General features: G+C 39.8%; 1 protein-coding gene across 4 annotated transcripts in view; it reads right to left on the bottom strand.

Annotated features, from left to right (window-relative positions):
* Positions 1 to 1476: 1476 nt before the first annotated feature.
* tab2 (TGF-beta activated kinase 1 (MAP3K7) binding protein 2) overlaps positions 1477 to 15364 on the bottom strand; it is a 50829-nt gene continuing 36941 nt past the window's right edge. For 3 of the 4 annotated variants that reach the window (XM_088402714.1, XM_088402713.1, XM_088402717.1), the window contains 5 exons: positions 13822 to 15364; positions 8541 to 8701; positions 6387 to 6480; positions 4662 to 4757; positions 1477 to 3297 (listed from right to left, as the gene is read on the bottom strand). The exon at positions 13822 to 15364 is cut by the window's right edge and continues 156 nt beyond it. In XM_088402714.1, coding sequence (XP_088258840.1) covers positions 3173 to 3297; positions 4662 to 4757; positions 6387 to 6480; positions 8541 to 8701; positions 13822 to 15364 — 2019 coding nt within the window. In that variant the 3' untranslated portion in view covers positions 1477 to 3172. The remainder of the gene's footprint in view (positions 3298 to 4661; positions 4758 to 6386; positions 6481 to 8540; positions 8702 to 13821) is intronic. The other variant, XM_088402716.1, reaches the window with a different exon arrangement.

Below are 15364 nucleotides of genomic sequence, written 5' to 3'. Positions count from 1 at the left end.
CGTTTTGCCCTATTTGATATGTGACCGGGCTTTTTTTTTCCATCAAAATTGAATGTTTCAAAACTTCTGGCCAAAGTGGAGATTTGCCCAGGCCTCCGATTTCATGCATGCGTGTGAAAAGCTTCAATGGAGATTTGCGTCATCGTGCTACTCTTTTTGTTTTTTTTTTCCTGCCGAAGACACTGATATCGATTACGTCAGATGCGGATGTTCTTTCTGATTGGACAGAATTTGCGACATACTGCCTCCTTGCAACTTGGCATGCTTGTAGACAAATTTGAAACCGCATCGTGCGGTTTCATATAGACGTGACTTTTATTCAAATAAATAAACAATAATGATGAGGGGAAGACGATGCGAATTGTTACATGAGGACAAGGTCTTAGTTTGGGGTCATACCGGGTGCTTCCTGTGTGACGCCATTGCTCAAGTGCTAATGACGTGCTAACAACGCTAACGTCAGACGCGACAGCCCAAAATGGTTTGTTATATATGTGTTTTTTATGTGAATATGTACATTGTTAGCTGTAGCTAATGTCGATTTAATGTTAGTTCTTTGCAGTAAACTGTTGGTGCGAAGTATGGATGAAACGAGTAAAGATGAAAATTGGAAGACCAGAGTAAACATCAATGCAAAAAAAAAACCAAACCTATTTTCTCTTTTGTGGGCAAGTCGGCGTATTAATAAAGGATAAAAATGCATCACAAACTCTAACAAATACAGTAGACATTATGGGTTCTAATAACATATTACATTACAATCATATTGGCACGAGTACTGGTGTCTCATATTATGTCGCCTTTTGTATCTTGAATTTTCTCTTGTTACTAGAGACAATATTTTTCCGCCAAAGCGTTTCGTAGGCTGAATTTTTTGTCACGAGACATTTGTAAGTAGAGGTACCACCGTACTGGCAATAATTCTGTCATGTTTTGATTGGGTTTGTTGTTTTCCTCGGGTCGTGTGATGTTGGTTCATCTTAGTTTATGTTTGTTTCCCTCACGTCTGCCTTTCCTCTCTGTGTCTCATTAGTTAATCCCCTTCCCCGCCTCTCGTCTTCCTTCCAGGTGTTTCGAGTCGTCTTAATTTTTTCACGTCTATTTAAAATATCTGTCCACGTCGGGTCATTGTTTGTTCATGCCGTGCAGCACGTTTCCTCGCAGATATTCCTCCTCACACCTCGTATTTCCCTGTCTCCCAGTTGCAGTTTGTTTTTGCTTCTCGTTCTTTTGCTACTTTGTCTGTTTTTTTTGGCCTTTGTTGTTCCTGCCTTATTTTTCCTATTAAACAATTTACTTTGAACCAATCCGCCCCGCGCTCCTGCAATTTATTTGTTCTACCTCTCCCACGTCCTCCACCTCGCCATGCCCCTTCGTGGCAAATTCACAGAATGGATGGATGGAACAGATGCGTGACACCCAGAAACAAAGCCATTAATTGCTACCTAGTGGACAAAACACAAAGTCAAACCCACGCTCCTTCCCAAAAACCATAGTAGATTTTATTTTTTAATTAGGAATTTTTTTTTTTTTTTACAAATAACTTATCTGTTACAAATACAGTCTTCCCAGATCAAATGAAAAAGACACATTGTAGAATTGTAGATATCAAAATGATTTTTTTCTCGACTTGAAACCAATTATACTGTCTCTGAAGCCAAAGTGACGATCAAGCTGAAATGTTTTTCTTTGGGTTTGAAAAAAAGGACATAGATTTGGTATTACGGCCTTCAGAGACTTTTTCCATCTTTTGCTAGGTTTTACCTTTGGTTGTAAAATATAGATGAGATACAAATTTAACAGCTCTAAGGCAACAAACGCAAAGCGTTTGTTTTCAAACGTGAGGGGCAAAAGTAGAAAAAGAAATCCACATTAGGATTAAGTAGAAACAGCCCACCAATAAAAGGTTGAGGATGAACTGATCCAAACAGAAAAAAATAAGAGTACACAAAGTCAAGTTGTGCTTTTTTTTATATAGTTTCCCTCAAAGTAAAAATTATGACCTTTATTAAGGACATTTTTGACATATTCACTATGAACCTCAGTACCACAAAAAAGCACAATAGTTGCATAATAACAAATAGGACAATTTCCATAGCTATTGGAGGAACATTCAGATGTAAAGATTGTACTGGAACAGTTGTCTTTTTGCACTGAGGTGTTGCTGCGCCCAAAAATATTAAATCCACATTCCAGTTTTCAGATTTAAAAAAAAAAAAAAAAGGCAAGATTGTGATTTCTGGCATTTTCGGTGTCCTGCAAAGAAAGGGAAAGATGCTGCTTTGCTTCCTCTGCAGATGGTCCACAGAACTGCGAGCACTGGCACTAGCGGAGTTGAACGTACTGCAGGTGGCGCTCTGTGATGACTGCGAGATTTCTTTCCTGCTATTGCAAGGCTTAAACTCTCACAGAAATCAACAAACATGCTTACAATAAAGGTGGGTGGGGTTCTCTTAATGGTTTAATAAGAGGGAAACTAAGTAAGTAATAAAGTCTATAAAGCTATACTTACAGGAAATACACATGATTCATAGTGTGAGGAAGGCACATTCTTAAATTATGTACAGTAAAATGGGATTTTCTGTACACAAAGCATGCATTTTTTAGTTTTGAAATCAAAGGAGGGAGCATGAAAAACAGGGGTGTGTGAGGCACATTTCAAAGGCAGTGATGCTGCCAGCTTCCCCTTTAACATCCTCAAGAAACAGCAAATAAGGTCCATGAGTAGTCTGTTAGTTTTCCCTTCAGATGGAGCGCGGGGGCCCGACGTTTCCCTCAACAAACCACTGCGAGAGGAAAAACTCCTTTTGGCAAAAGGCGCATGGACGCCTGGTATTGCGTATGTGTGACAATGCAAAGGGTCGCCCTTGTAATACTGTAAGTGGGAGCAGCAAGGTATCCCCCCCAGAGGGAGGGGGACATTGAGCGGGAAAAAAAGGACCCCACAAAATCAAAGTGTCTTAATGTGAGGTATTATGCAACAATGCCTGCCTTGGGGAGTGAACACAAGCTGTAAACACTATCCAGTCAAACCTTCAGGAGGACAGCATTCTCCAAACTTTAGAAGGGTTAAAAATTGGTGAAAAGGGAAAGAATCACAAAGCCGCTTTTTTTCCCTCCAATTCAAGCGTGGTAGAAAGCAGGCGGAGGGGCGCACGGCGGCCTCTCTGGCTCAGAAGTCCCGTAGGAGGTCGCACTCTTCACAGCGATTGAGGGCCGGGTGGTTGAGGAAGGTGCAGCCGGTGCAGCTCCACTGTGTCCCCTCGTCTTCCTCCTGCTCTGCCACACTCTTACTGTCTGCCGTGGAACGGAAAGCAACAGTGAGTCAGTGGAGTGTCAACATTTCACCAGTTGAATGTTGAAAACATTAGCAAAAGGAACATAAGTGACGACAAAATATTGAGAAATACCACCTTCCCTTTACAAAAACGCAACGGGTTCTTCATGAGAAAAATAAGCAATAAAACAAACGTTTTTCCTCCTGATTTTCAACCTCCATATTAAGAGGGATCCACTTTTAAGCACCTAATTAAAAATAAACCAATTTTTCCACATTACTGCTTTTGAATAACATTAATTTGAATGCAAAATAAGTAACACCATGTCATCGACAAGGCTTAAAATGATGATTCGATATAGTACGCATCTGTTTTAGAGCGTTTACAGTGAATGACGAAAAAATGCACTTTTCGTCAAGCGGCGCCTTATTGCCACTGTTGTCAACAACCAAGCTGCGTGGATCATTTTTTCGACGGACTTTGATGCATTATGAAAAGGAAAAGACGTCTTGACGTCTTGTCTCCTTCATTTCTTGTATGTGTGCTTTAACAAGCAGCATACCTCTAACTCGATATAGTAAATAGCAATATAAATGCTAATTGTTAGCCCGTGGAGGCAATGGAGTTTCCCCTTGTAAATTAGCATTATGATAGTCATTGTGAAATGAGTTGCATGGCCTGCCACCATACATATGCTTACCTGATGCCAGTGCTGGGAAGAAAAAGAATAGATTAAAAAAATGGCTATCAACTACACATTTCTTGAAAAACTAGTAAGTGGAGTCACTTATATCTCAACGTACCACTGTAAGGTGAAAAACCCTATATATTCAGAAAATGTATGAATTCAAATTGGGCATATTAACACTTTAAACTGTAAATTGTTATTCATCTATATGAGACCCATCCAGTGTGTGTGTGTGTATGTGTGTGTGTGTGTCTTTATAAAATGATCAATGTTCAGTTTTTATTCACACTTGAAGAGAGGTATTGATTTATGATGATTTATTATTTATCATTGTCATAGTTTACACCGAGACTGCTGTATTACACTTGCATTGGTATGATGATGACAATAATAATAATAGTAATAATAATAATAATAATAATAACGATAATAATACAATTTAGAAACTAGGTAGGTAGACCATGCAATCTGCTATATATTTCACTCTTTTTTGCTACTTAATATCACAATCATACTCTGGAGCATGACGTAGTGTTAACTCATTATTAGCCTAGGACATTGTCATAACCAAAAGGCGGTGCAACACAACCTGGAGCCATCATGCATGTTACCCATCATGCATTGCGTGACAAAACTACAAGTAGCATTACAGCTAAAAATACACCCAATACACCATACAATGTTCCTAAACTTACCAACTGATAAAGTACTTTTGGGTTTTGGCGGTACAGGACCAACAAATCCAATGTTGTCATAGAAATTATGGATTGCGCTGGGATTGAAGTGTGGTCCTGTAAATAGATAAAGAGAAAGTTTTTAATCTTTAATCTGCAAATGATTGGGGACTTACAATTACGATATAAGAAATTATTTAAATTTAAATGTACTTTCACAATTTATTGAAGCTGAGTTTGAATTTCCTCAACAGTTACTTTTACTCAGTAATGTCTTTGCAAAAAAAAATTGTTGGCAATTTTTTGTCGTCTAAGTATTTTCCATTTTGTGTTTAATAAGTAAATCGGTATTTTTTGTAATGAATTAAATTCAGTTTTGGCGACCACAAATTAAAATGTAAAAGGAAAGGGGAAAAGTACATAAAAGAAAACAGATTTTATTGTATCTTCGGTTATGTCCAATTTGTTTGAAATGGTCTCCAGAGATGATCTGCTGAAGCTTTCTTTATCCGACAATTTTGGTGAGATGGCTCTGTTTTTCCCACCTGCTGACATCCATGCGCGCTACTCTCACATTTTTGTCTTGAACGGACAAGTCAAGCCGTCTTTTCCTTTTCCTAACGCGTTAAAGTCCGCTGGAAAAAAAATAACCACGCACCCTCGTCGACAACAAAGAGGCAAGTAGGCGGAGCTTGACGAAAATGCATTTTTGCGATGTTCAGGGCAAACTCTCTAAAAGGAATACATGCTGTATCTTATTAGAGGTATACCCATTTTAAGGCTTGTAAATGACAAAATATTACTTATTTTGCATTCAAATAAATGTTATTCAAACACAGATATGTGGAGAAAATCGGTCTGGTTTTGAGTTATGCGGTTAAGTCGACCCCCCCCCCCCCCCCCCCCCCCCCATATGGGGTTTCACAATGAGGAAGAAAAAAAAACTCAACTTGTATGTACAGTAGATCACCATTGTGAAACCTTAAGGCAGGTGTGTCTCACATTCTCGACTCTCAATTTTTCAACCTACCTGCCATATCACAATTTAGAATGTTTCTAACAGTTTTATCAAAGTTTTATCTAAGTGGCTTTAATTCTGTCAGCAGTGGTTTGCTCTGAGGGCCAATAAATACAGTTACCAAACAGCTAAATACAATTCAGGAAGAACCAGTAGTTAACATTACAATAGCAACACCTTGTCAGCATGTGCAGGAAGGAAGTTGAAAAGCCCCGGAGCTTGTGCCCGACCTGACCTCCAACACCCAGCCTTATTTTCAGCACAGCAATCAAAAGAGACACACTAAATCCACCAATAAATTGACCTGGCTTTACTCTATGTAGTTCAAAAACAGTAGCCCAATTCCAAAACAGAACGTAAATACTTTGGAAGCCGTTGATTGGTCCGAGACAGATTCGCTTTAGCTTACAAACTTCCCTTGATAAACCTCAAGTGAATATTGTCTTCTGGTTGGTGCAATATTCAAAAACAGCCACAAACCAAGCACCAGTTACAATAATCCTTCTACACGCTCCATTGCTTTTGTTATGTAGGGTCCATGTTAACATGACGCCACTGGTGAAGTGAGGAGGGTCTCCAATGTACTCGTGGTGGCGGTGGAGACATAATGTTCTTTGGGGTAGGGTCGAGTAGAGTAGCATAGAGCTTAATAGAGCCAGGTATATACCGTCGGTGGAAACATGGCTTAAGACTGCATTACATATATTCGTCATAAGATATTCACTTACCTCTTTTTTGAAAGAGATCTATTTCCTTGGTGAGGCATTCAATGTCGATTTGTAGTAATCTGTTTTTGCATCGTAACTGCTTCATTTCCTCAACCTGAGAATGAGACCATATCAGCTTGTTAGCCATGAAATAATGGCATGTACAGTTAGACGATGAATATGCACGTCAATATGCAGTATACTGTATACACGCCAAAAAAAAACATGGCGGTCATGTGCTTAAATCAGTTTGCCACAAGGCAGTAAACAAACAAAAACAAAAACAAAAATCAAGAAAAAAAAATCCTTCATTGTGACTTCAGTAGACAGACAGGACGTTGAAGAAGACCCACCACCAGGGGGCTCTCCAAGGATAGTTGTCAGGTTTGTCAGGTGCCAAAGATTGGGAAGGAAACAAAAACATAGGTTGGAGCTGCGGAGATGTGCAATTGTTAGGCTAAGCTAAATGCTAACCACTCAAATACTGCGACTGGATCCCCCAAAGCCCGATCCATAACACAAAAAGCGGGGCATTTGGAAAAACATCCATCCATTATTTGTACCCGCTTATCCTCACAAGGGTTGCAGGCTGGATGGTGCCTGTGAAGCGGACGTGCTAACCAGTGCGCCACCGAGCCATTTTTCGGGAAAAACATCCATTATCCATCCATTTTCTAGAGCCGCGTATCCTCACAAGGGTCGCAGGCTTGCTGGTGCCTATCCCAGCTGGCTTTGGCAGAAGGCGTTGGACACCCTGAACTGGTTGCCAGCCATTCACACACCTAATCACACCTCGGGACAATTTAGTATGTCCAATACACCTGTTTTGGGAAAGGTGGAGGAAGCCGGAGAGAACCCACGCGGGCTCTGGGAGAACATGCCAACTCAACAAAGGAAGGCCGGAGCAAGATGGATTTGTACTCGGGTCCCTTCAACTGTGAAGCGGACGTGCGATTCGCTGCGCCACCGAGCCACCTTTCTGGGAAAACCTACGAGTGAAAATTTGCTGTGAGGACTGTTGCAATTAATAACTGGCTTACACGCTCAGATTCGGGATGCTTCAGGGCAACTGCACTTGAGGCTAGCTGCGGCTAAACAGCAAGTTTCATCATTCCCAGCTTATTGTGCATGGACTGCGCCTAATGATAACTTTATTGTTAATTATGACCGTAGTGAGGAGAAGTGGTTCAGAAAATGGATTGACATATAATAAACGGGCAGACCTGTGATATTTTGAATAATTGGTTTATATTTTGATACCTAAAAACATCTTTGTACAAAAATAGTTAAGCACACAAATCGTTTGGGGTCCTGTCTAAATGTAAAAATATGTGCTCGAGCATATATTTGTGTGCAGTGAGCATTGTTGAAACCTGAGTGGTAAGTAAATAATTTTGTGAGGGATTTATTCTTTGAAGCATTAATATTAAATATATATATACAGTTAAAACACTCCCGTTCCACTTTAATGTTCCTCACAGAATAAAAAAATAAGAAATTAAGATAAATTATGGATTCAGGAAGTGTCTTGCTAATTGTTGGCAGCTCTGTGAATGTTTTGGTAAAAGATTTGATGAAACTAACGTCTCATGCCACGGAAAGCTATTTATGAAAATGTAGACAAGCTTATTTTCCTTTTTTTTTTTTTTTTAGAAAAACTTGGCTTACTTTGATCGGTAGGCTGCATCGTATACCAAGTTATCTGAAGTTATCCAAAGTTGTTAAAAAAAAAAGTTGGACAAACTTACTTGCAGTAATGTCTGCTAAAAAAAAAAAAAAATCAGTTTAAAGAATGAGAATTATGCTTTTTGGACTTTTCTTGCTAATTTTCTTGATATAACGAATTCATACAAAACTGATCCAAAAATGGGGGTAAGGACTGAACCGAGACTTCTGTGAACCATTAGACGCCTATGTACTGTAAGTGGTAGTAGGTTGGCCAACTATAAGTTTCTGTTTTAATTAAAAAAGTTCTCTGTTTAATTCTTTATATCACAGCTGTTTTAACAATGACACGCACATTTGAAGAAAACGAGTGGCAAAGGTTGTCAGTGCACAACGGGCCTCATTCATAAACAGTTGGCATCGTCATCAATGATCTGACATTCTTCCTCTCGGCTCATCGCAGCATGTCGGCTCGTTGTTCTTTATGTAAAAACTTGGAAATAGGCTTACCGAAGGAATTTGGGAGGCAGAGTTCGATCTCTCCAGTCGTCTCCTTGTCAGATCTGTCTCCATCTCATTGACCTCTTCTTTTAGCTTCTCCAGCTTCTTTTTCTTTAGCTCCAGTTCATGCCAAAGCCTCTCCATGCGAGCTTTCTGATGGACCAACAATGCTGAGAAAAAGAGGACAGTTGTTTTCCACAATGTGACAAATATCAGGCTAATACGTGGTAGAACAGTAATTACTGCAACTCAAAATGTGATGTATGTCATTATGAAGTAATTGATGACATAAATATTCATTAAAACAAAAGCAAGAACAGAATTTAATAAATAAATAAATAGACAAAAACACAGCTTGGACAATTTCAATTTCTTTGTTGTTAACAATTGCCTTCTAGGTGCCCCATTTCATTCTAGATAGAGAACACTTTGTATTTAGGTACGGGCCAATAGGAGGGGTCCAATTGGTGAAAATGCAAATTTTCCATGGGAGCAAGAAAAGAATGTAACATGGTGCGTCAACCACTACAGAACAATAGAGTTCAATCATTAAAGAGAAAAAAAAAACAAACAAACAAAAAAACCTAAACTTTGACTTTGGGTTTTCAGCACATCGTTTTTCCATGTACAACTAAACCAGTGCTTCTCAATTATATTTTCCCAAGCCCCCCCCCCCCCCAAGTAAAGAGAAAACTTTCCAGGCTCCCCCCCCCAAAAAAAAAAAAAATATTTTTTATAAAAATTATATAAGTTTACCTAAAACTGATATCTCTTTAACATTAATGAAAGAAAAAAAAGCAATATAAATCAACTTTCAAGAACTGTTCATTATTTTTTAGTGTTCATACAGGTTACAGCTTAGTCTAAAACAGACAAAAATAACCAAGTGCATCAAAGTGCCTGAAACTTAAAATAAATGAATAAATAAATTAATTAAAAATCTTATTTGATTGCAATTACACTTAACACGACAAAAACAAAGGCTTTTCCCTGGGGTCATTTGTGTCCAACTAGGCACTGCCCCACAATTCAAGAAGCACTGAACTAAATCGAAAATTGGACCAAGTGGTTCCCTTTTGTTGGCCCGCACCCATTTATAGAACGTTTTCTTTCACAAATGAATGAAATAAATGACTGAAATGGGAAAAAAAAAGAATGAAATTGCCACATTGTACAAGATTTTGTAGAGGTACGATATGAATCAATCTAAAATAGAAATAGCTTTTGTTCAGAAACCCATAACTCATAATGGTTTTGTTTTCTTTTTTAAACGATGACTGTAATTCAGGCGGCTCAGCGACGCAATGAAAACCACGTCCGCCTCACCGTTAAAGGGACCTGAGTTCAAATCCACCTCTCTCAGGCCTTGCTGTGTGGAGTTTGCATGTTCTCTGCCCACTTTGGCTTCCTCCCACACTCCAACAACATGCATGGCAGAGTGCTCCATTTAGCCTGCGTCCGCGACACATTATTTTTGCCATAGGAAGCATAGTTTCAAATCAACGTGCGTCCTCAGGACGCAACGTTTTTTGAAGTGAAGTGAAACACTTCTTCACACAAGGCAATTTCCACCAGCAGTGGGAGCCCTGCTCTCGACGTGACTAATACTCTTTGGCTGCCTTAGCCAATCACGTTTTCACCTTCACGTCCTGATTTGTCGGCTTGAGTTACCACTGTAAAATACCTCAGCTATGCTTAATGCTACCTTCATGCACCGTTTTTGATATTGTTTGACGTAGGACGCTAGCAGTTTATCGAGCTAAAGTGTTCGCCAAGCAGGCAAACCAATCTAACTTTCCCCACCGCCTAAACATACAAAGTCGGCTGTCTGAGTTTTTCGGCTTTCGAAAACGAGACTCTCATTGACCTGAAATGACAGAGTCCACATTGGGCTATTTATTAACACACATAATAGGTGAATGATGGATTTGAAATAAACTACTATCTCTTGATGGCAGCTAATTTTTAAATCAGTCATCTTTCAAAATACTTTTCAAAATACATTTATACTATAAACAAAACTGTTTGTATAAACTACAAAAATCGTTATTTACCAAAACATTTTGAATGTATACATTTTTCAGCTATCATTTCAGTACCGTGGTATTTTTGTTCAAGGTTATCATAACGTCAGATTCTGATATCGTCCCATGCCTACTCAAAAACATTCAAAATAATATGTTACACTTGTGAATGATAATTCTCCCAATATGTTCTCACGTTGAATGCTTTGCACATACAATTTAGACGCTCACTTGAAAAGGTTTATTTTCATCTTGTTTGTCATAAATGCACTGAGAAATATTAAGAATTTTCATTTGGGCTATATTGTTTATGTTTAATCTTATTTTATAATGTAAAAGTTATAAAACGTATAGCTAACTTTAAAAAGTAGTGGTTGTCCACATGTTATTTTTTGAAGAAAAGCCGTGTTTCTTACGAATAAAAATGTAGTAAAAAAAACTACAAAAACGACATAGACTCCCTTTTTAATTCTGTCTTGCAAAGCAGGATTGTAATTCAGCAAAATGGACAAGGATCTTAACTTCAGATCTTGCTATGAATAGATATAATTGTATGAGGGCCAAAAAACAGGTAGAAATGGAGCCCCAAGGAGCTATGGAATGTGAAATCATGGAGTCAAATACATCTGGAATTTTATGACATGCCTGAGTGAATCTGTATCAAGGAAGTGAATACCTTCGATTGATGGATAGGTAACAGCCCGTGCCTGAGTTACTTATGTAACGCAGCCTGAAATGTCTACAACATAATTTATGATGTGATAAAGTGACAAGTGTTACCTTTGAAACAGTGTGTGATGCAGTTGAGACGACTGACTCACAGAACAGTGTTTTGCAGCTGGGATTCTTTGGGAAACCAACCAATTTAACGAAAAACACTAATACATTAAAAATGTTCAATAACTGGCCTTTCATTTCAGTAAGTCCTATTCTCATCCCAACTAATATGAAAAATGTATATAATCCAAAGTTTATATAGCAGAGAGGATTTGAATTTAATGAGCAACATTTAAATGTTAAGATCAACACAGGGATCAGCTGCGATACTTTTGAAGGGTCAGCAGAGGAGGGTCAGCCGAAGAGGTGCATTGTAAGACCCTCCCGTTGGGAGTGACTGCAATGTAAGAATCACAACCAGTGACTCACATGTAATTTAGTCAAAAGCCCAAATAAGGAAACACTTGTGTGCACCGACACGTTTGACTCACTATAGGATCTGTTGTGCTCTGGCAGTCGCAGCCAACACAGCATTTAGGGGAGACAACTCACTCTAGAGTCATTCCACTGGGACTTGGAATAATTCACCTTTGCATTTATCAGACTACTTTCTAAACTGACTATACAACGCCAACAACAAATGTTACAAAAAGGCCTTACTTAGTTTTGTGGTAAAATGAGCTTCTTGGCAGGGACAAATGGAAAAACAATTCTGATTTGTCAGGGGTATAAAAACTATTATAGCTCTAAAAAGAAGCCTTTTATCCAGAAAACTAATGTGCATGTTGTATAAAGAAGCATTCACTCTTAAGGCACATGCATTTACCAACTAAACAAAAGAAACCTAACAAGACATCAAGTCTTTCATAAGAGTACATTTGTATGACAATAACCATGTAAAAAACTTTTTCCTTTGCATTAAAAAAAAAAAAATTCCTTGTGCAGACATTAACATTGTCAGAATGGTTTCCTTTTAAAGTAAGCCATAAAAATGTTTAAAAATGCTGGTCCCAAATGATTGTTCTCCAGCACCCAGTGTACACAGAGAATATGACGTATGTACTGTATATAATTTGAGGTATTTAATACATTAGAAAATGAGTAAATGTATTATTTGAAGTGTATGTACAATCAAAACAAAACATGTTCTCTCTTTGTACTGACAATAAAGAACAGCAGAGCCATTTCAAAAAATATTTTAGATCCCATAACAGAAGTACGATACATCATCAAGGGTTAACTTAATTGCTGAATCACTTGGGTTACACAGATTTGTATCTCTTAACAATCAGAAGGCTGAGGCCTCAATTATGTGGGTCCCTATAAAGTCCACTGGATAGCTGCACAAGATGCAATGTTGTTGTTGTTGTTGTTATTTAAACCAATTTCTCAAAGCACTCCTGGGTGTATTTGAAGGCATCTAAGGGGTTATGTGCCATTTTTTGTTCCTACCGGTATCAGCAAATCTAATGTCATGCTCTTTAATGTTGTGACGGGAACGTTTTTTTTTTTTTTTTAAATGAAAAACAAATGACCTGGAACATGAAGTAATTTATTGCTAAATTTTAAAATTTTGAGTCCATTGCAAACCGTTGCATGCCTATAATTTGTTAAGATTTATAGGGAGGAGCATTGTCGTGCTGATTTCCCTGCAGATAAGTTAGAATGAAACACATTATGTTACACAATTTATCTTCTGTAGCTGCTGAATAAAATAACGGCTAGAATTACACCGACAAATCTAGGTCCAAAGTTTAATAAATCAGACACAGATGACCAAGCACTTTTTTTTAAGTCATTTTCCCCATCAAAAAACGATTTGTGCTGGTTAGGGAGTACTTTTCTGAAAATATTCATAATTAACAAAGGTTACATCATCAAAAAAAAAAAGGTTGAAAACCACTGCTCGAGAACATAAACCAACAGTGACTGAACAGGGCCTTTGGTAATTGCAATGAACTTTTGTCTGAGAAAAAATGACTATGCTCATACCTAGTACATAGGCCTATTTGAGGTCTATTTGGTTTTACATGATAGTTAAGGGTTGATGAAAATGTTCGAACTCGTAAAGGACTGAAGGAAAAATTGTTACATGCTTGTTACATGTTTTACGTAAGCCAAGTTGCAAAATATGAAGCTCATTCATTACGAACACTGTTTGTGCCAATACACTGGCAGAGGCAGTGGGTCTATCTCTAAAATACGTGGTATCTCTAAAATACATGGTATCTTACTCAGTGGAGAATGCATCCAAATGCTCGATGTGTCAACTTTTCAAATAAATGTTGACGAAAATTGGTGGGTTGCCTCTGTCATGCAATTTACATTCACATTGACAGTACAGGAATTTGGAGTTTCAAATTATTCTTGCACAGAAAACACACAAGCAACGCACATTGTCATAACATTTTACAGGTAAAGAATGACTTTTTTTTTAACACAAGACAGATGAAGTTAAACCTGCTCACTCATCAGCAATGTGCCCCCTTATGAGGTTGCTTCCTCTCCTATTCCTTTTATTGTATGAGTCAAGGGTTAGAGTTGCTTACCTTGTGTGTATGCTGCATCATCAGAGCCCATGCTGAGTCTGCGAGGCTCACTTGGTCTCTCGTTGTGTGGTGAAAGCGGGTCTGAGAGATGGAGGGGGTCTGGCTCTGCGAAGTGATGGTCTGGCGGCAGGCTGAGGAGGTTGTTGGGCTCAAATGTAGGAGACACGACCCCAGGGGACACTGCTGGGGGCTTATTCGGGGACACAGTGATTTTAAAAGTGTATTTTGTGTTCGGTTGTGTCACCACCACACGTGGAGAGGAGGCCGTGTTTCCCACTCCCATTGAGGCCCGGGATTTAGGTGGATGGTGGTGGATATAGGCAGGGCCCATGCTCACCTGACCCCCAATGTTCCTTGCACCTGGCGGCCCCTGCAATGGAGGGTTAGCTGAGATGTAGACTGTGGGAGGGTTCCTTCCCCCACTGTCATCACTGGAGGCATTTGCTGAAATGTAAAACTTGGGTTGTGAACGGGTTCCGGCCGAGGCCATTACAGTCTCCTCAGAAGGCATGGTAGCAGCAGTGGGAGGGCTAGCAGAGATGTAAACAGTGGGCTGGCTATGGCTCAGACCTGAGCCTCCAACAGAGAGTGGGTTACTAGGGACAGTAGAAACTCCAGATGTTGAGGAGGAGGAAGGGCATGAGGATGAGGTGGACGAGGAACGTGACCCGCCACCTGTTCGCAGCACAGCTGTTGTGGTGGAGTTGCTCCTCTGAGGAGATTCAAGTTTGATCTCGATCTGATTCTTTCGCGGGCCAGTGGAGATGTTCTGAATGTTGTACTGGCTGATAGCTGAGAGCGAGGTGGGCATGACAGAGGAGGAGGACGACGACGAGGAAGACGAGCATGAAGACGAGACACCAGACGAAGATGGCTGACTTCCAGAGGGAAAAATGGAAGGTGCCTGGGAATTTGTGGGGGAGCTGATTGGCATGTAGACATGAGATGTCTGGTGGCCCTGGCTATGATGCTGTGAGGTATGTGAGGAAGAGGACTGCTGAGGACCGGACCATGACCCTGACAACGATGGAGGATGAGAGATCTGATAGATCTGCTGCTGAGGCTGAGAGGTAGGGCTATACTGGGCCCTGCCTCCCAGCTGCTGGTTCTGCCGGGTCATACCACACTGACTTACATAGGGCCTAATATATATAGAGTTACCCTGTGGACTGCTTAGACCTGACTGTGGCCCACCATGTATGTGTAAAGAAGTAGGAGTGTTGCGGCCCGTCTGAATATGAGGAGCTAGCGTCACGGTGATAGGGTTGAAACGTTGTGTTTGCTGGAGACCCATCGTTGTTCCTTTGACACCCAAAGGGTAGAGTCCAAGGTGCTGTGGAGGTTGCGGTTTGCGAGAGGGCTCCATTGCACTAAACACATTGAGACTCGGGGGCCCTTCAACTGGCGCAGACTGCGGCTCCTGCTGAAAAAAGTTACTGTTTGGCACCTGGCTTGTTTGTAAGGGCCCTTCGCTGAGGCTATGAGCCAGAGTCCGGCTGCCGTTCATTCTGAGGCCGTCTTGCGCTGGAGCCACATGTACATT

This window comes from Hippichthys cyanospilos, chromosome 20 (assembly GCF_059441005.1).
Source record: "Hippichthys cyanospilos isolate Australia breed blue-spotted pipefish chromosome 20, RoL_Hcya_1.0, whole genome shotgun sequence".
Lineage (NCBI taxonomy): Eukaryota > Metazoa > Chordata > Actinopteri > Syngnathiformes > Syngnathidae > Hippichthys > Hippichthys cyanospilos.
This window is presented reverse-complemented; position numbering and strand designations above follow the sequence as displayed.